This window comes from Setaria viridis, chromosome 1 (assembly GCF_005286985.2).
Source record: "Setaria viridis chromosome 1, Setaria_viridis_v4.0, whole genome shotgun sequence".
Taxonomy (NCBI): domain Eukaryota; kingdom Viridiplantae; phylum Streptophyta; class Magnoliopsida; order Poales; family Poaceae; genus Setaria; species Setaria viridis.
Genome location: NC_048263.2, coordinates 13,674,603 through 13,696,393, shown reverse-complemented (window position 1 = coordinate 13,696,393; position 21,791 = coordinate 13,674,603). Strand labels below are relative to the sequence as shown.

The following is a 21,791-nucleotide window of genomic DNA, read 5'->3' as shown; positions in this document are numbered from 1 at the left end:
TTTCCTTGGCTATGTTGTGACCCTGCAGGGTATTGAAGTTGATCAAGCCAAGGTCGAGGCAATTCACAGCTGGCCGGTTCCCACTATGATCACACAAATAAGAAGTTTTTTAGAACTTGCTGGGTTCTATCGTCGCTTTGTGAGGGGCTTTAGCACCATTGCAGCCCCGCTACATGAGCTCACCAAGAAGGGTGTGGCATTCACTTGGGCTGCAGCACACAGGAATGCATTCGACACGCTAAAAGATAAGTTAACACACGCACGTTTACTCCAACTTCCTAATTTCAATAAAACCTTTGAGCTTGAATGTAATGCTAGTGAGATTGGATTGGGTGGTGTGCTGTTACTAGAGGGAAAACCTGTGGCATATTTCAATGATTAGTTGAGTGGCCCTAGTTTGAACTATTCTACTTATGATAAGGAATTACTTGCTTTAGTTCAAACTTTGGAAACATGGTAGCATTATTTATGGCCCAAAGAGTTTGTCATACATTCAGATCATGAATCTTTGAAACACATCCGTAGTCAAGCAAAACTAAACCATAGACATGCCAAGTGGGTTAAATTCATCGAGTCCTTCCCTTATGTCATCAAACACAAAAAGGGGAAGGAAAATATAATTGCTGATGCTTTGTCTAAACGTTACACCACACTTTCACAACTTGACTTTAAAATCTTTGGTTTGGAAACTATTAAGGAACAATATGCACATGATAATGATTTCAAAGATGTTTTGCTGAATTGCCAAGAGGGGAAAACATGGAGTAAATTCGTCCTCACCGATGGGTTTGTCTTTAGAGCTAACAAGCTATGCATTCCAGCTAGCTCTGTGCGTTTGTTATTATTGCAGGAAGCACATGGAGGTGGGCTGATGGGGTATTGGTGTGAAGAAAATGGAGGACATCCTTGCTGATCATTTCTTTTGGCCCAAAATGAGGAGAGACGTGGAATGGTTCATTGCTCGCTGCACAACATGCCAAAAAGCTAAGTCATGCCTTAATCCTCATGGTTTGTATATGCCTCTACCTGTTCCTAGTGCGCCTTGGGAGGATATTTCTATGGACTTTGTTTTAGGGCTACCTAGAACAAAGAAGGGGAGAGATAGTGTCTTTCTTGTGGTGGATAGATTTTCTAAGATGGCTCATTTCATACCATGCCATAAGAGTGATGATGCTACACATGTTGCTGACTTGTTCTTTCATGAGATCGTTCGCTTGCATGGTGTACCAAATACCATTGTTTTTTATCATGATGCAAAGTTTCTTAGCCATTTTTGGAGGACTTTGTGGGCTAAGTTAGGGACTAAGCTTTTATTTTCCACTACTTGTCATCCCCAAACGGATGGGCAAACCGAGGTTGTAAATAGAATTTTATCTACCATGCTTAGGGCTGTTTTGAAGAACATAAAATTGTGGGAAGAGTGCTTACCTCATGTTGAGTTTGCTTATAATTGTTCACAACATTCTACTACTAAGAAATGCCCTTTTGAGATTGTTTATGGGTTTGTGCCTCGTGCTCCTATTGATATTTTACCTCTTCCAACCTCGAAGAGGGTCAATGTTGATGCAAATAAACATGCTGAACTAATTTTAAAACTGCATGAGACCACTAAGGAGAATATAGAGTGCATGAATGCAAAGTATAAACTTGCTGGAAATAAAGGAAAGAAACAAGTCACTTTTGAACCTGGTGATCTAGTTGGTTACATTTGAGAAAAGATAGGTTCCCTAATTTGAGGAAGTCTAAGTTGCTGCCTAGAGCAGATGGTCCTTTCAAAGTGTTAGAACAGTTAATGATAATGCATACAAACTTGAGCTACCTATAGATTTCGGGGTTAGCCCCACCTTTAACATTGCAGATTTGAAGCTGTACTTGGGAGAAGAGAATGAATTTGAGTCGAGGATGACTCAAATGCAACAAGGGGAGGATGATGAGGATATCTCTTCCTTGGATACAACCACGCCTATTGCACAGCAAGGACTAATGACTCGAGCTAAATCATGAGAACTTAATTATCAGGTAAAGTCGTTCCTCACTGTCCAAACAATTTCTTCTCCAGATGGGGTACTACTAAATCCTTATGATGATTTTCTTATGCTTAGGAAGATGGAAGGCACCAGCTAGGTGCAAGGTCATCAAGATAACCATCAAGTGGATGCTGGTGTAAACAACAAAAAGATCATACCAAACGTTTAGAGTGCACGTTTGGACATCGTGGCAGCACCAGAATAATTTGATCATAACTCTTGACTCCGGATGTTGTTGAAGGCCCATGAGTACTCATTGGAAAGATCTCGATGTCTATTTTCAGATGGTTCCAACCTTATGGCCAAACGCCACCGGAGACAAGCAGAATCAACAAAAGGACTTTCGGACCTCCAGTCACGGGCTGAGGACCTCTTATCAAGTTAAGCCCACTAGGGGCCCATTCTAAATTAGGGTTTCCACCCTCCCATCCCTCCTGGCTATTTCCCACTATAAAAGACCTGTAGCAGCCACCATTTGAGGGTGGGTTTTGTTCAAATGCAAGTTTAGCTTCAGCTACTTCCTTGCAAACGCGTGTGTCGGCTAGACCATCCAATTTACTTGATTCAGAACCCCAAATTCGTGTTCTGATTCAGATCTGTGAGTTGTGCCTTATTTATCTTATTCTTGCTTGTTCTCGATTTCTTGCAGGTTCAAGGTTGTTCTTGGCACGGTAAGAACAACAACAAATCGGAGTGGGTGCACCTATTGCTAAGGCGCAACAACCCTTCTGGATGTTGTAGTCGGACAACCAACATCGAATCCTTCCTCAAATCAAAGTTACCACATCCTCTCATCGAAAAATCAGGATCAACTCCTTCCATATCAGGGGATTAACCGAACAAGGCCTTAGGAGCATGCGGAAGATGATGAGGCCACGAGGGCAAGCTATAGGCTTAGCACCTCGGGGCTTGGTCGGGGCTGAAAGGGAAGATGCAAGTACTCAGCGGATGATGGTGTTGAGGCTTCTCTGACACCTGCTGGTTGATTCAACCGTCTGTGCTCTTCCCCTCTATTGCGCGGTCTCACCACTCACATGCGAGCATGCCTTTTCCTCAAGCATCTGCAAAAACTTTAGATCGGAGTGGATGTTTTATTTCCCCTGTTTTGTGAAGGAAACGATTCCTTTCCTCTAGAACAGGCAAAAGTGTTCCTTCATTCCAAACGCCACATGACTTAAGCAAACTATAGGATCGATCTTCCTTTGAAATTGCTATGAAAAAACTGTGTTCCAAACGGGAGCCTAATTACTAGCATTAGCATATAGTGCAAACTAAAATTTAATGCTTACCAAAGAAAACTTCTAGCATCATGGGCCATGCCGCCACTACCTTTGGCCAAAACTGTTCACTCATATTTCGTTGAAAATAATATAAATATAATACTCATTTACACGTACATACACTCAATTCTTTGGACACCTCTACGTGGGCAGTCAGATTTTAAGATCTTATCCATGTAAAACCATACAATCTCTCCCGAGCTGCACCTAAAGTTTCATTGCTTTTTTGATAGAAATATATGATTTGGCTATGGAGACAATTTATTTTTGTTGGTAGGCAATATCTCCATCCTAAAATTTAAGGTGTTCTCATGGTGCTCTGAACATGTTGTCTAAGTGCATAGCTAAAATTCCTTTTCTCATAAAAATAAAACAATCCCTTATAATAATTCCATATTATAATGGAAACAAGCGGAAACACTTTTTACCTAGATTAATTACTCTATCCTTCACATTGGACCCACTTGCTAGCTCGGGGTGGCAAAAGTTAGAATGTCTTGATAAAAAAACACCCTTTCCAAGTCGATACTCTTTCCCCGTAAAGATGGAAAACAATTGACTCGGATAAATCCCTCCATTCACATTGGATCCACTTGCCAACTTGGGATGACAAAAGTTTCAATGTCCTAGCCCAAAAACAGAATTTCTAAAAGAGTAAAATGCATGGGAGGCCCTTTAACTTGTAGCGTTGCGTTAAATAGGCCCAACAACTCTGAAGATGCATTTTGGATCCCTAATCTTGTTTAGCCATGTGCTGTAGGTCCAAAATGCCACGGGATGGCCTTTTTGCCGATGTGGCGTCGCTGATGTGGAATCGATGCAGCTGTAGTGCCCAAACTGGAGATATAACTTTGCGATTTGTCCCCTGAGAGCATCACAAATCTGCATCTTCTCCTTGTTCTCTCTAATCTCTTTCTTTCTCTCTCTGTCATTCCCCTACGGCTCTCTTCTTCCTCCTGCCGCCTCGGCTTAGATCCGCGCCATGGTTTGAGGATCGAACCCGTCACCCTCAGATCCACTCAATGCTGATGGGCTCCCGCTCATTATGTGCACTAAATGCAGATTAAGGAGGGTGGTGAGGTGCACATCTCAGCCATCATGGAGCCTAGGTCAAATCTTCTACTATTGTCTGCTACACAAGGTGAGGATCCAATCCAAATCGAGTTTGTTTTTCTTGTTTTGAAGTTGTTCCATTGCTTCAGCCAATTCGAGTTCCATGGGAAGGAGGCGCTACCCACATGAGAATTAACATATATGGTTGATGAAATACTGGATTACTAGGCCCAATATAGTTGTTATGGCTCTTAATCTGTAGACAAGTAGAGTTCGTGCACACTATTATACAAGATAATATACCTCATTAGGCCCATCAGTGAAGCAACTGCTACTTAATCGGATGGTTTGCTTTCGTGCAAGGCCCTTGCTGATGGAACAGGTGGTTGTCATTTTCAAGTAAATGCCTGACCCTAGAAGGACGCCCTCACTCTATTGGCAAAATTCTTCGAAAGAAGAACGTATCGCCAAGGCCCCGACCGGCCGACCCGCCCCCTTTCTTTCCCCGCCGGTCACCTAGCTCATTATTCTTTGAGATCTGGATAGAGTCTTGCTTCGAGGCGGGGAAGCATGGATTCGATAGATCTATCAAATCCATGCTGCATTCTGCATCTTTTGTAGCGCGACGGCAATGACTATCCATTTTGGTACTGAAAAAATGAGTACATCCAGATTCTTAGCAACATAAGTGTATGTGGTGCATCTGTAGGTGAATACAACGGAGCTGGGGTGGTGATGGTAGTTGAATCAAGTCTGCAGGGGATTTAATCGAAGATGAAGGAAGAAGTTGGTTTCAGTGGTGTTGTATCTTCGAGGAAAGAAGAACTATTAGCTATCTGTAAAGAAGGTATTAGTATATTGAAGGCAATATGCTTTCTTTGTGTCTGTATGGTAATCCTGATGGTGCTGGATATTTGTGCTCATCTCATCAAGTGAAACAATGTGTATCATCTATGTAATGAAGCACATATTCTGGAATGAAAGCACATGTTATCATCAAAGTAGTAACTGTCTACTGCATTGCATAAACCATCTAGTCATGGCATGTTTGCATGGGATGAGTACATATAATTCTATCAAACCAAAAGAGTAATAGATAAGTTTTGAACTATAGCTAATCTTCCTTGAACTATACATTTATCTTCCCTAAACCAGGTCGAAGACATCAAAAGAGTAATAAGTGTTTGTGCTACACAAAAGCACCATAGACAAGTCCCATATTGTTTAGTGTTGCTGCTGTACCAAATCACCAGGCAACCATCAAGTGTGCCCTGGGGCACCATTCTTTGTTGGTTTAGCCTCTTTGGAGCTTTTTCTTTCTTTGGAGCTGCTACAGGAGCTTCCTCACGCTTAGTTGCTTTGGATCTTCCGACCTTTGTTGCTGCTGTAGGTGGAACTAGTCTCGCTGCTAAGAGATTGTAAATAATAAAAGTTGAATCTAGCAAATGTTGCTTCTCAATTGTTCTACTTTGTGATGACTAGCAAAGATAATTTTGCAGTTAGATGGCAGGAAGAGATTGGCATATTGAGTTAGATGGCAAGAAGACAGCTAGCAAACTTTAGTACCTCAACCACCATTTTAGAAAGCATTGTAGAATTTAGCTGTGACATTAGTGGCACACTATCTTTATCATAAAACATGGTCACCTACAGGCAACAAATGCATCAATGTCTAGTTCAGATAATAATTTAGATTGTAAAGGATGTAGTCTACATACCTGAGAAGTGAATGGGTCATCATCCATTGTTTCTCCAACTTGATGTGTCGATTCTGATTGTGCCGAAGCTTGATATTCTTCTACAGGCACTTGTGTAGGCACTTGTGTTGGAGCTTGACCCTGCTTTCTCAATGGGCATCCAGCTCTGTTGTGACTTGATGATCCACAATACCTACAGTTGATGATGACCCCATGCTTTGTCAATTTTAGACCATTTGGGCCTTCAATTTCATATGGCTGCCTCCTCCTTGATTTGGGTGGCCTACCAACCTTCTTCTCATAAACATGTGGAAACACTTCTTATGCAAGAATCTTCTCCCACGAACTCTTATCTTTGCATGGCTAAATGCTGTTACCATAAGCAAGCAGGAAACTTATTGTGGAGTAGCAATAAGGGAGAACTAACTCTTGAGGGATTCTTTCATGCCTCAAGCATGAGATAGCATGAGAGCAAGGGATTCCAGTGAGATCCCACCTTCTGCAGTCACAGTTTTTCAAGCTAATGTCCACAATGTATTTGTTGGTTTTGCCCCGCACCTCAAAAACCCCCTTGCTAGCAGGTAGAGCATAACATATGTTAGCTAGCTCTATGTTCTTTTGCAACTTCTTTCTAATCTTTGAACAGATTGGACCTTGCCATACATCTCCCACCTCTTTCTCCTTGTTGTAATGCCTTGTAATCAGTTGAGTCTTGATCTATTGTAACATGCTAAGCACATGCACTTCTCTAGCGTCTAGATTATTGAAGACCTCACATGTGTTGTTCAATAGCATATCACACTTGGGATAAGTACTAAAGAAAGTTCTAACCCATGTTTGTGGTGGCATCTCCTCTAACCACTTATGAGCATCAGGATTCAGTTCTCTCATCATATCCATATCCTGGTTCCATTGAACTATATTACTAGACCTAGCACATGCCCAAAGTTGATTTTTCAAGTTCTCCCCTTTGAAGTGCATCTGGAAGTTGGAGTAGAGATACCTAGCATAGAATCTATGTTCTGAATCAGGGAAAAGTTGTTGGATAGCTGGAATTAGCCCCTGCAGTACAACAGCAACACAAAAAGCATCAGAAAAAGTATCACATGATTCAGTTTGCAGAAAAATCATCACATGACAGTAAAATGATCTTACCTTCTGTTTATATGTCATAATTGTCCATGGATAAGTGTTATCAATGCCAAGGTTGTCTTTCAAGGCCTGGAGAAAGCATTTCATGAGGCTAGTGACTCCACCTCAACAATGCCTATTGCTATTGGGTAGATACAATCATTTGGATCTATACCAACTGCAGTCAGAATCTGTCCTCCAAATTTTGTCTTAATATGCCATCCATCCAAACAAATAATAGGCCTACAAGCACTCAAGAAACCTCTTTTGCAAGCATCAAGTGACATGTACATAGTGCTGAACCTATTACCATTCAGATTGAGAAAGAAAGTACTGCCATGGTTGCTTCTCCTCAACTCATGGCCATAGTCCCAAAGCAATTTGTATTGGTCTACCTCGTCACCTAGTACTTCTTTCATGGCAAGTCTTCTAGCTCTTGCAAGTTTGGATCTTGATGGTGTCATGTTCCACTCCTTTTGAACAATTCTAGCAAAGTTACTGAGAGACATCATTTAGTCTGCTCTAAAGGATTCCAGATACTTATCAGCAAGCCATTTTGATGTACACCTCTTCAACACCCGGTGCTTTTGATAGTTATGCTTACCACAATATGTATTCACCACCAACCCTTTAGCCCTGCCATCATGTGAAGCATAAAGGCCCCAAGGACATCCATTTGCACAATGTGCCCTTAGCCTTTTCTTCTCATTTCTTGACAACTTGATTTCCACCCTCTCCTTCAATCTGTATTTTGTGATTGCCTTCCTCAGCAGCTGAACTGACTCAAATAACATACCCACCTTGAATGATTGTGCAAATCCCCTGATCTAAATGCCTTGAACCCCATTTGATCTGACCTTCACTATCTGAGTCTAGTGCCTGCAAGTCATCTTAATCTATTGACAATTCCTCACCATCTTGGTCCACAAGAACTGACCCTTTACCCTTCTTGCTTAAAGCCTTCTTTCATATCCCTATTTTCTTCCCTCTGCCAATTCCTTCATCCACCACATCCTCATCAACATTGTCAACAAAAAGATTATCATCATCTTCTATATCATAGTCACTATTAAGAAATTCTTGGTCATCCTCACTGTCATTTCCTTCAGTGCCACTATCATAGTTAGCTTGACCTTATCCTGTTGCTTCATCATATACCACAATCTTCAAGTTGGAATAAAACACAGGTAGCTTCTCTTCATGGTTCTTCTCAATAATTTTAACCTTCCTGGGGCTTAATACTTTTGGTAAAGAAGCCACTAGGTTTGCTATAGTATCATCCCAACTTAATTCTACAATATTGTCATCATGGTCTACATATAGCACATATTGCTTCACCTTGTCAACCACAGACATCATCACCAGTGTGTCAGCATCTGAACAGACAATTCTAAGCCCATCTAAAAGGTCCTTCCCTGGTAGCAACCAATACACCTTCAAAGCTGTACTCTTGAGGTAATTTAGCTACTCAAGAAAATCATCTATCCATAGAGTAGACCAACTATCTACCTCACAATGATCAAAGTAGGAGACTTTATCATCAACATAAGCCCAATTCGACCCATGACTAACAAAGAAACCCCGTGATGCAACTCAATTGTGAACATATCACTGTCAGCACCTGCATTATCAACACAGAAACAATTTGTAAGAAGTGCCATCTGAGTTATTACAATAACTATGAGAATTTAGAAAGAAATCCAAAAGAAAAAGGAAGGAAATTGACAAAAATTCCAAATTCGGCCGAATTTTGACCGAAATTTGAATTTCAATTTTGAAATTCAGAAAAATGTGACAAACATAGGGGATACAAGTGTAAGAGCCTTTAGAATTAAGGGACCAAAAAGTTGGAACCAAATCAGTGCTAATTATTTCAAAGAATCAGAAAAAGGGAAAAGAAGAATGATGTCTACTGTTCACCGTCCGAAAATAGCAAGTCCATTAAACAGCAGCAGAGTCTGTTTTCAAAATTTAATTCTGGAGAATTTTGCAACTAAGTGCACCAGGACAACTACACTACATTGAAATATGAACTTTGGACTACAACATTCATGTGTTGTTGGCCAGGAACAGTGAAGGGAAGGAAGTCAAACTCAAGCCCAAAGTCAGCACAATGTCACGGTTGTCTGAAAACTCTGAATTTTTGCCTAAGTCTGAACAGCAGCAAGGCAACGACTTGGAGCTCGAATTCAGAGCTATTTAGATCAAAAGAGATACTTGTTCATGAGCAAAATGGAACATTGGGACAATATAGAACATGTTTGAGGAGAAGTTGGACTGAGGGCAGAAGAATTAGACCACGAAATCAAGTCATCAAGTGAGCTTCATGACACTGTCGATAACTGACGAACTGAATCTCTGATTCAGTCGATTTCAGAACCAACTCGAGCAACATCTCCAAATTTCCACTGGTTTGATGATTATCTCGAGATGGAGCCAAAACAAAAGATGGAGAATTTGAGTTTATCTGTAACTTTCTTTAAGCATCGGTGTGCCGTTGGATCAAAGATCAACCACGACGCGGCTCTGAAGATCACGGGCGGTGACGGAGCTCCAGACGTGTCGCCGCCGCCGTCGTCGGTCGACCGCCAGGGCAACTAGCTAGGCCACCTCCTCACCACGCAAGCCTACGGGTAGGCCACGGTGTCGTCCATGCGCGGGGTTAAACGCTTGAATGTTTACTGTTCCCGCGCCACCGTTTCACTGCCTCCCCTTTTTACCGCCGCCCGCTCCCCTCTGTCAAGCTTCACCGCCAAGCAAAATTCCGCCGCCACAACTTATCTCCCGTCGATTCCTCTCGCCCACTCCCCCACAAACACCCCAGCTACACCCCAGACTAGTTGTTGTCCCACATCCATACCAGAGTAACCGTGTTCGCCGCTGCTTCTGTCCGCCGCCGTCGCGCCGCCCGCTCACGGTGAGAACCACCTTGCGCTGCCTTTCTTCCTTCTTGAGTAGTCGTAGTCGAGTCTTTAGGGTCCGAGGATGGAGTAGAAGCAGTCGTTTGAGTCGGTTAAGCTGTTGTCGCAAGGAGCCACGGCCGGCCGAGGGAGTCGCCGCCTGTCGCCGTGGAGGGGATGGCTCCGGCCATCTCCCGGGGAGCTGTTGCCGCGCACGAGGTCGTGTAGGTCTAGGGTTGGTGTCGCGACCTAGTCCCGCCGCCGGGAGGGCGCCGGCCGGCGAGCCGCGCCGCCCCCTGTCGCGGACGCGTTTTGGCGGGAGGTAGAAGAAAGCGCTGGGCGCTCGGGCCCGCGCGTCAGAGAGAAGAGAGGGAGAAGGAGCAGGCCGAAGCGGTGCGGCCAGCTGATGGGCCGGCGCAGCAGAGGCCCAGTAACACGCTCGCGCGGTTCGGCTGGGAAAAAGAAAAGAGGCCGGCGCGGTTCTTGGGCTGACGTCGCGGAGGCCCAGGGAGTCACGCGCGCGAGCAGCGCAGGCCGGCGTCACGAAGTAAAGGAAGAAAAAGGAAAAGAGGCCGTGGGCCGGTGCTGGGCTGCCAAAGGAGAAATAAAAGAAAAACGGCTCGCGAGGCCCGTCGGAAGGAGGAATAGGGCCGGCGGGTATAGATGAATAGGAAGGTGGGGTCCGCGCCGTGGGGCCCAGCGTGCGTGAGAGAGGGTAGAGCGTGGGTGAGTAAGAAAAGTTTTTCGGGCGATTTTCGGGAAAAATTAGATTTCCTTTAGTAATTTAATCCGTTTAAATTCGTTTTACACCATTTTAATCACAGAAATTTGTAGGAGTGTCCAAAATTAGTGAAACCAATTTTCTTAGGCTTGTTTTATTTTCCTTTATGCATTAAAATTTTTACACCCTAGGAAAATAATAAAAATTCGGGTATTTATTTAATGCCTTCCTTTTAAGGTAATTAAATAAATACTTATTATTTATAAAATGTATAAAAATATGAATAATACTTTATCAATCACAAATAATTCTTAACCCATAGGAAATTAGATTTTCAAGTTAGAAAATATTTACCGCTTTTTCTAAAATTAAAAGAAAAGCTATAGGAAGGGTTAATTAAGAAAAATAAAAATATAGGTTAATCTTTTTAGATTTTTGATGTGTTTGGCTTACAACTTTATCATGATAAGTCGTATAGTCCTTGTTGACTTGCAACTTTATCATGAAGGAAAGTTGTATAGTCTGTTATTCAAAAAGTTTGCATTCTAACCCCTGCATGTATATCTGCCGTAGATCCAGAAGCACCGGAAGAAGATTACTGGGAATTTTCAGAAGGACCCTTGGAGTCCAACGAAGTGTTTGAATTTGTTCCCTGTGAAGCAAATCCGTCGGCTTCTACTAATCTTTTTAACGATCAAGGCAAGCCCCGGTGCATTTACACCTATCTATTTTGGAGTCGTTATTTTATGTGGCTAGTCATAGGTTATTTGCTTATTGTATGCACTAAGTCTAGGAATTGATTGAAACCTATTCTTGTGTATGATCATGCCTTGATTTAAGGACATCTTTGCCACTTGTTCAAATCCTAGAAACTACCCAAGTCTAGAATTGCTTACTTGCTTACATGATTGGTTTACCAACCTTAAGGAAAACTCTTAAGTCATACATGTTGCTTATGAAGGATAGTCTGGAATATGAAAACGGACAGAAGCTAGAGATGTAGTTCTGTCTGCTAGATTAATCTGGTTAAGGCCCGATTCGTGTCTTAACCGTTGATCAAGTGATAAACATCTGATCACTTACTAGGTATGGGACCAGTAAAGCCCAGTAGGTTAGTAAATTCTATGACCAGGAATGCTTTGTACCCGCATTTGACGTGCTGGAGATTGGCAGGGGTGTAGCCTGAAACTCACATGGAGATCAGGCCAGACGTGGGGTCCCATGTGGGGGTGCATCCCTGGGTCCGGGTAGTGGTATTCCTAATCATTGACTTTGCTAATCGAGAGGTTGTTAGTACGACCTGTACAGTCGTATAATGCTGGTGATCGGGGTACTCTCCTGCAGGATGTAATTAGATCCGGATCGCCGCAATTCTCGATTATGAATGCACTTGATCACTGTTGAGCATCGTAGTATAAACTCATGCGATATAAAATCTCCTGTTGCCAAGTACTGTATGATTTAACAGCTATGATTGTTTTACTTCTGTTATCATCTAGAAGGGTTAGGTAATGACTTAACTAAAATAAAAGATAAAACTAAGGCTCACTCGTAGTAAGCTTTTTCGGCAAAATTGTGTCAACCAAGCACACCCAAAGGCTGACATGCATTCCAAAGAAAAACTATTATATTGGTTAGTCGGGTAAGACTTGCTGAGTACCCCGTACTCAGGGTTTTCCCCTTGTGGTTATCTTTCAGAAGCTCCACAGGAAGCTACCGAGGAGACCCCGAAGCCCTAGGGTATTGACCTGAGTCTCACAATACCCTAGAAAACAGTTTATCGACGCATCTTCTCCTGAACTATTTATGTTTAATCTTAGAGCTTGTCTAACACTGCATTACTAAGTTTGCCTCAACTTATGTCTTGTAATAACTCGTACCTCTTAATTATGTATGTAAAAATGTAATGTTTGTTGATATTATCCCATCGCGGATTTTATCCTGATGTATGGTTATGAGACACGCCGTGGATCCTTCGAGGAGTCCTAGGGACACTCGACGGACTACCGGACTTACGCTGTTTTAGGTGCGTTTCGGATAATTGCCGTTCTAACGGCGATTAGGCGCACTTAAACCAGCTTAAGTTGGGCGGTTCCGCCACACAATTTCTAAGAAATAGTACTTGTCCAGTGCAAAATCAAAACTCTAGCTCAACCAAAATCGAAGATTTCTTCTACCTAACAACAAAATTCACACAACCAAACCACACATGAACCAGTTTCACTGATTGAGAGGGCTCCGATCGACTCACCATACATGGGCGGCGGTTCTCCTTTGCAAGCAAGGAGGGCACCATCACAAATTTCTCACCGCGGGCGACGTTCACCGTGGTTCCCTGGCTCTGCGGATGCTCCTTGACCCTTCTTCCTCCCTACTTCCCCGCCGACTCGCACCAATCATCGCTGCTGTCCTTCATCTCCCCTCCACCCTAGTAGTTGAAGAGCTCAATGAGGGGATTGGTTGAGTTATGTGAAGAAAATGGAAAGCCAGGGGCTAACGTGCATATTTCCACACTGGCCCACCCCCTCACGTGTGCTGCAGCTGTTCCCTGGCTGCACCATCACAAATTTCTCACCGCGGGCGACGTTCACCGTGGTTCCCTGGCTCCGCGGATGCTCCTTGACCCTTCTTCCTCCCTACTTCCCCGCCGACTCGCACCAATCATCGCTGCTGTCCTTCATCTCCCCTCCACCCTAGTAGTCGAAGAACTCAATGAGGGGATTGGTTGAGTTATGTGAAGAAAATGGAAAGCCAGGGGCTAACGTGCATATTTCCACACTAGCCCACCCCCTCACGTGTGCTGCAGCTGTGTGGATTCCATGTTAGCGATGCCACATTGGCAAAAAGGCCATCCCGTGGTGTTTTGGACCTATAGCGCATGGCTAAACAAGATTAGGGACCAAAAATGCATTTTCAGAGTTGGTGGACCTATTTGACACAGCCCTACAAGTTAAAGGGCCTCCCATGCATTTTACTCTTTCTAAAGTGATTCCACACTATTCTCCCAACTTTTTTCACCGTGGAATTTATTGCCCGCCCATCATACCCACCGTTAAGTATAACAAGCAATTTCCACATGAAATTTTCACTACCCGCCCACCCTCTCCCACCCTCTAGGCAAGTATTTTCAGTGATTGACAAAGGAAGCCACGAAGCGTGTACCTGCACCCATACATAGATCGTGGGGCCTCATAACTTCCTCCCGTTTGCTGCTCTTACTATTCTCTCTCGCATGAAAGACATGGCGCCAGGTCCGTGCAATGCGCAGTAGTGCGGAGCCAAGGCAGGGACGACGACCGTCGCTCCACCATCTTTGCAAGGGTAGAGGAAAACCATCTTTGCAGGGGCTAGGGTGGAGCAGCTAGCTCTCCCCATCAGACGGGGACGTGGCAAGGCCGCACAGAGCAAGGCGCCGCGTCAATGCTATAGCAGAAAGACTTCTCAAACAACTTATATGCACAAAGTTCACAATACGACTTTTAAGTATAGATTTTTAGATATAACTTTTTGGCAAAATTTGCTACAAGACACCGCAGTAACAGTGAATATGCCATTACACACCGGAAATGCTCAAATATGCTTGGTACCATTATGAAATGCTCATTCACACCGCAACCATTTAAATAAGAATTTCTCATATTTGTAGAGAGAGATAGGGTAGGAAATATCCATTTTACCCTCCAATGAAATACGCAATGCTCCGGCTACCACCACCATTGCTAGCTAGCCCCTTCAAGTAGGGGCAGATCTACAAGGTTGCCTCCCTACTACCCAAGACCTCCATTAGAATCAAAGGAGGAAGATGAGGAGAAAAAGGAAAAAGAAGAAGAACAAGAGAAAGAAGGCACTACACTGGATTTGCTTATTAGTGATGAACCGAAATGCATCACAAACACGTTTTTTTGCATCATAGACCATGATTTATGACACCCGTGTGATGAACTTCATTCGTTAGTTTCTAGGTTTAGAATTGCCCTAAAATAATTTGTTTTTTCTTTAAGGCAATGTCCATCTAATAATTATCCAGCCAAACATAGCACCAAATGGAAGACTAAAAATAGACAAGTAACACATTTAAGGTGGCCAACGAGAGTTCTTGAAATTTTGAAATTCAAGGTTTACTTAAATTTCCAACATCTTCCTTGAAGCCTGGATTGGTTAGTAGAATTTGCTTAATCTTGTTGTTAGAGTTGGTTTGGATTAATTAAAAGTAATTGAACTTATGTTCGGGTGATTAAAGTTGAGGAGGTTGGAAACCTCATGATCATGTTGGTGTGGGGAATGTGAGCAGGACGAAAAGAGTGGTATGATGATTCGATGGTTTTGATTTAGTTTTACCCGGCTTAACCGTGCAGTCACGAGGTCTATATGGCTCTGGACCTGGCCATTTAATTATCTGCCTATTCCTAAAGCATGGTAGTTTGAGTGCCACAAGATGGGGCTTCTGCATTGGAGGAAAATAGACTCCCTATTAGCGGTGAAACCTTAGTGCATGCTGAAGGGACACGAGCACTAGCTTTGTAAATGCCTTGTAGTGTGACCTTGACTGATCACCTTGGTACTGTGAAGCGTAATGAGAATCGCGACTCGTGGATAACGCTGTGCAACCTCTTCAGAGTGTAACACTGATATATCAGTTGTGCCCATGATCAAGAGCAGTCTGGACTTCTTTGTGATTAGTGGTGCTCAAGATGGATGGTTGGTTTGGTGGTGGTTTGCTCGGATGGATTTCTGAGGTCTCGGATGGATTTTTGATTGCTTGGTTCTGGTTGAGCTGGTGGTTTTACGTCCTGTAAATAGGTGCTAAGGACTTAGGATAAAACTTAGGATGTGTTGCTTAAGCGCGTGTCGACATAGAAAATCCTCCTATTTAGCCTTGTATCATAATTTTTCCTCACACTTGTGGAGTATAATTTGTTATACTCACCCCTCATTTGTCCCCCCTGCTATCACCTTAGAGATGATATGGCCCATAAAGACGGTGGCTTTGATAGAGAGATGCTCCATTCTAGGCTGGTGTACTTCCGGTCGGCTACTTGTGGAGATGGAGTCCCGTTCTACTGAAGCCTTCGATATATCTGTGTATTTTTGTTTCAGACCTTGGGTCATTTTGCAGTAATAAATTTTATTGTTATGTAATAACATTGCTATGATTCACTTTTGTAACTGTCACATGTATGAATAAACAAATCCTGGTATACATGTGATGTGCTTTCAATTTTATTTATAAAATGGGGGCATGACACCCAAATAGGTAATCTTCAATATAGCCAGGCAAATCTAAGAACAAATCAAGGCAGAGGCTCAACAAAGATGCTCCTTTCCCAACATCTTTTGTATTCAAATCAACTGTAACCAAGCAAATAAGTTGGCAAACTACAATATTTTCTGCACATATTTGATATTCCACTATAATATGAGCCAAGTAGGAATAATAGTACACAAATGTGAATGTATGGCAAAGCAAATAATTTTCATCATTTATTTGCAACAAGATAATTATTTATTGACAACCTTCTAGTCATGCAGAGTGTAGTTGCTCATTAACCATAATGGTGCAATAGCCCTGATAAAAGTTATTCAGCACAACAATGTACGGAGTAATAGCTCAACCATCACTGTGCTTATGCTTCCAGTTTAGCATGCCTCTGGCAGAAGGACTTGATCCTTTCAAGGGCATTCTCAAGAGTTGGTACATCCGAAGCAAAAGTGATACGAAGCCAGTCTTTCATTCCTAATGCACTTCCTGAAACAATAGTCATGAACCTCAACATTGGCTTTTTGGTAACAGGATACCAGAACAGTTATATAAATCGGTACGTACTACTTTTTCCAAATTATAGTTATTCCCAGCATAAATTTCCAGATAATGGAATAAATCAAGTATCCCAGCCTCTACATGTTCTCAGCCAACTAGAAAATGAATATCGAAAATGTGGATATTTAACTTATATTATACCTACTCACAACCTTCCGTGTACTGGTGACTGGTGAAATTACCTTACTGAGTTCTTCAATAATTTATTGCGCTGCATATTATACCTACTTATATTTTACTGTCTATAGGATAATTTCACTCATGACGACAAGTAACAACGCTATAAAAGGAATATCAACATATAAGAGAAAAAATATATCATGGATATAATTTGATATTTTGAGTTGTAACGTTTGTTTTAAGCATGGATGCCCTATACTAAAGTAGATAACGTTTGTTTTGAAGACTGCGAAAAACTGCAATACTATTCTGTGCACATGTGGATCCGGGCCCACATGTCGGTGACTCAACTGCAATTACATCTACCACAGAGGAGTCTTGTCGGGATGTTAAATGTACCTGGTAACACTATTACAGACTCCTCTTTTGCCAACCTGCAGCAAAAGTCCAAATCGTCCAGGATGCCATCCAAGCAAGAAAGGTCCAACTGTACCTGTACAACAAAGTCCATATTGTGTTATGATTGAAATTATGATACACTGAGAATTTTTATCTAAAGCATATTTGTTACTGAATCTCTACCATGACAAACATCGACCCCTCTGGCTTGTGAGGGCATGTAATGCCCCTAATCTCCTTTATTTTACCATAGCATAAATCAGCCGAGTTCCGCAAAAGATCAAGTATTTTGTTGAAGTAATCTTGCTTGGTGCTGGCTATTATTTGAGGGACTGCACCCTGTATGACATAAGTAGTAGAAAGTTTGACATCTTCTGAAATATAAACTGCTGTTCTAATAAATATTGTTCGATATATTATATATAGATATACCTGAACAAATGTTGCAGGATCATTTGTGATATTAATATAGCTTTCAATCGATATGTTAACCTGTAAGAGAATTCAATGGTACATAATTTAAAACCAGTCAATAAAATAGGAGGCTCAAAAACAGGAGTTTGATTAATATGATTTGGCAAATACGGATCAAAAAATATCCAGCCTACACATCATTGGCAATTCCATCTTCCAGGTTCCAACAGTTGAATTAATGTTAGAATAACAAAGGCAAAATAGGCATTTTGGTCCCTGAACTTTACACCAAGGGTCAAGTTCATCCCTCAACTTTTAGATCGGGCCATGTATATGCTCATACTCCCTTGATACATACACACAACAATATATTTTTTTATAAATAACATAAAATATAATTTCTAAAAAATATATGTACTCGTACTCTTTAAAATCATGCATGTGCTATAGGAATTAAATTTTAATATGCAAAATATATATGTACACATATTCTTTCATGATATACACAACTTAATGTATGTACACATACTCTAAACTTGACATGTGCTTATATACTCGTCGTACGGTATACATGCTCCACGTATGTATTCATACTCTCTCAGTAAACATATTTATGTTCATACTTATATATTTTGGATAATATTGTCAATGTTCAGTGGAAATTGAGGAGGAGGAGGAGGAGCCAATGGCAAAAATAAATTTTCGCATTAGTTTTATGCTTATATGGAGCCCTATATCAGCATAAGGACATGTTTGATCCAAAAATAAAAGTTAAGGGACTAGATTGGCCATTCTGGAAGTTAAGGAATGAACCTGACCCTCGGTACAAAGTTGAGGACCGAAATAGCTATTTTGCCAATAATGAATAGGACAAATAAACTACAAGGACATAGCATTTGTGATTATTTGATTATTTGGCAAACAACGTAGAGTTGTAGATGGCAAAATTAACTTCAACAGTTTTTGCTTGGTTTGAGAGTTTTGATTGTTGACATAATCCTATCCACAACGATGCTTCATATTTTTCTAGATCCATTAAAAAGTGTGTTTTGTTATTAACATATGATTTCTTCACAAAATTAACATGTCAGAATAATATTTATTTTCCAATTTCCACTACTCCTTATGGCACTTTGGATAAAGGGCATCGTAGAAACCTCATTTGTTTTCTGAAAGTCACCGTCAAGCAGTCAGGCTCATCAAAGAGTTTGGTTTGTTGCATCACCTCAAATTTATCACACCACCTAGTGGCTATTGTATTCCCTGATAAAAAAAACTAAGGACAAGCGAATTTTGTGTAGCTCAGCTAGTAAGGTTCCTTGTGGTGAAACCTGACCATCAGGGTTCGAGTCCTTGACTCAGCACTGGTGCTCATATTTTTCTAGATTTATTCTAGGATTTTACCGGCGCTATCCTTTTAGTGGTAGGCGACATGCCCGTCGACAACAAGGCACCAGTGGTGACTTTGTCAATCTCGAGGATTTGCCGGCTCAATCTTTCGGAGGTGCTCATACGAGCATGGTTGCGTGCGTGTGTTCGTAGGGGCGAGTGTGCGTACATGTATGTGAGTGTCTGCGTTTGTACTGATTAAAAAAAACTAAGGACAACTTTCAAAAAGAAAACAAGACATCACGTTGCTTCTATCGTACTCCCCACGTCCCAAATTACTATTCGTTTTGATTTTTTTAGATTCATAATCTTTGCTATGTATCTAGATATGCGTTAGATATGCGTTATGTCTCTATACATAGCAAAAGTTACGTGCCTAGAAAAGGCAAAATGAATTGTAATTTATGATGGAGGGAGTAGGTAAACCCGCTGAATATCGAAGTGCTCATGCTCATATATCTACAATGGAGACTGGAGGTCCTATTCCATTATTTAGAAGTCCTTGAATCCAAAAACGTCACTAAGAGAATTACTTCACTGCTTCAGCATCTGTGTCATGATACATTAGTGCTTCTTTGTTTTATCTACAAAAAGGACTCAACCATGGGTGGAGATGCCCCTTTGACTTCTTAGTTCTGTCAAAACACATATACGCATTTCTCTATTTTCCAAACATTATCAATATAACCAGAAAGAAACACTGAATCCATCTACTATTTGTCTGCAGAAATTTTCCCAGCGAGAAAACTTTCAGAAGAAACTGATTCGCTATCAACTATCCACATTATTCTGTCTACAGAGGGGCTCACGTGTTATTTAGAATGGGTCTACCATTCACCTCTGCCCAGAGCGCATGGCGCATCTCCGACAGTCAAAGTGTTGTATAGACAGAATTAATTGACAGGGAAATGCATACGGAGACAGATCAATGTTTACCTTGGCTTCCTTTAAGATGCCATTCGGGTCGCACGTTGCGATCCAACCAAGACGCCAACCAGGCACAAGCCATCTTTTAGATAAAGATCCCAAGGTGATCACAGGAACTATATCCGCAAAGACACCCATTGGTATAAAAGGCTTATTCCCAAAAGCCAAATGATAATACACCTCGTCAGCAATGATTATTATTCCAAGTTTCCTTGCAGTCTCTGCAATCTGTTCATTTCCATTACTAGAAATTCTCATCGCGACACAACCTAGGAAATATTTGCCATAGAATATATATATATATACTTACTTTGGCCAAATGATCATGTGAGTACACACTCCCACAAGGGTTACCGGGATTTATAATGACCATTGCAACCGTGTTCTCATCAGCAAGAGCCTCCACGGACTCTAAGTCAGCCTCCCAGCCTCGGTCAGGAATAAGGTTGAAATGCCGGGTCTCTAGATTTCTGAACATGGTCCATGACTCATACAACGGAAACCCAGGTTTGGGAAGCAAGATGTTGGACCCAGGCTTGGCGAGGATGGACATCATGACGTCAATAGCTTGCCAGCATCCAGCAGTGAGGTAAATATCATTTGGTAAAAGCTGGTAAGGAAGATCCTGAGATAGGTACTCCGCAATAGCACTGCCAGTTCAAGGAAAAGGTATATGAGATTTGGTCAGGAATTCAGGTTCAAGAACAGAAACTTTAGGGGAAGAAAAAGGTCATGCAAGTTGCATAGAGGTATAAGAAACTGAATGTTACAGACAACAAAGCGTAAAAGATGCAGATTGATAAAGACTTTAACTCTTTAAGTGAATTAGCAGATGGCATGTGGATAGCAACTACAACAAAGTAGTTCCATAAGAAACTCTGCATCTTCCCTCAAAACCCTGCATCTGAAAGCCGCCTTTAGTTTTGGCCTTTTCACAAAAGTAGTTGATTTTCTTGGATATATAAGAAAACTAGTGGTCAGTGGATAAGCGATTTTGGCCAATGGTGCTCAAATTTTATTTGAAGTGGTTAAGTTGAGTGAATTGCTTGATTATATTATTTAGTCGATTAACAAAATAACAAATACATGAAGATGTTAATTTCCGTCAGAGGTGGAGGTGGGTGCGAGGCATGGCCACTCACCAGCGCGCGGGGAGGATGCCCACGGTCGGAGAGTACCCATTGTGCTTCCTGGATCGGAGCGCATCCACTATGGCGTCCTCAGCCTCGGGCGGAGGCCTGAAGGAGGCGCAGGCGGTCGGGTCACCGGTGCCGAGCGTCAGCACGGGCCGCGGGCCCGAGGCGTCTACCGAGGAGTAGACGCGGCGGAGCACCGCGAGGATGCTAATGCACCCGGCGTCCACCACCTTGGACGGCCGGGAGATATTCCATCTCGTCGCGCCGGCGCCGCCGTTCCCCTCCATCGTTTCGTTTCGACCTTTCCCACAGTCCCACAGGTTCGTTCTGAAAAATCCACATTCTAGCTTGTTGGCAGTGTGGCTTTCTTTATACCTGGATTTCGCCGTGCTTGTAACCACAAGGCTTATTACAGCCACATATGTATGTATCAATAGTTGGATACACTCGTAATATATTGCACGTGTAGACTTAGGGATGAAAGCGCGCGGCATATCCCGATTTTTCGTTGCTTACACGGGATCGGTTCGAAGGCAGTCGGAAACGGGGTCAAAATCGATGTTGACGTTTTTCCAACCGTATTGTCGGTTTGATCGAGAATTTCCTGTTTTTTCACCGGAATTTTCCTGACTATCTCTGCCTCTGGCTTTTTTTGTTATCCTAGCAGACATAATTGCTTTGGTCTAATTTGGGGCTTTCCAATCAATTTTTTCTTACCTAATTCTATCTAGGCCAGGGAATAATACCGAAATGAAACAATCTTTTCTTTTTTTTTTCTG

At 42.1% G+C, this 21,791-nt stretch overlaps 1 protein-coding gene and 1 pseudogene across 1 annotated transcript; both read right to left on the bottom strand.

Annotated features, from left to right (window-relative positions):
• Nucleotides 1-5,311: 5,311 nt before the first annotated feature.
• Nucleotides 5,312-8,547, bottom strand: LOC140221605 (uncharacterized; annotated as a pseudogene).
• Nucleotides 8,548-16,113: 7,566 nt separating this feature from the next.
• On the bottom strand, nucleotides 16,114-21,356 carry LOC117845643 (nicotianamine aminotransferase 1). Its single transcript, XM_034726738.2, has 7 exons — nucleotides 21,019-21,356; nucleotides 20,187-20,526; nucleotides 19,886-20,104; nucleotides 17,579-17,638; nucleotides 17,330-17,485; nucleotides 17,147-17,240; nucleotides 16,114-16,555 (listed from the first exon to the last, which is right to left on the bottom strand). The coding sequence occupies exons 1-7, from the start codon at nucleotides 21,297-21,299 to the stop codon at nucleotides 16,434-16,436; spliced, it is 1,272 nt and encodes a 423-aa protein (XP_034582629.1). The 5' UTR covers nucleotides 21,300-21,356; the 3' UTR covers nucleotides 16,114-16,433.
• Between the last annotated feature and the right edge of the window lie 435 nt (nucleotides 21,357-21,791).

What these genes read in the sequence shown, in the direction of transcription:
- LOC117845643 (XM_034726738.2), bottom strand. Translation starts at nt 21,299, where the DNA reads ATGGAGGGGAACGGCGGCGCCGGCGCGACGAGATGGAATATCTCCCGG. An exon ending in GGCATCCTCCCCGCGCGCTG is followed by an intron (nt 20,527 to 21,018) that starts GTGAGTGGCCAT and finishes TTGAACTGGCAG; the next exon opens with TGCTATTGCGGAGTACCTAT. An exon ending in AGGGGTCGATGTTTGTCATG is followed by an intron (nt 17,241 to 17,329) that starts GTAGAGATTCAG and finishes TTTGTTGTACAG; the next exon opens with GTACAGTTGGACCTTTCTTG.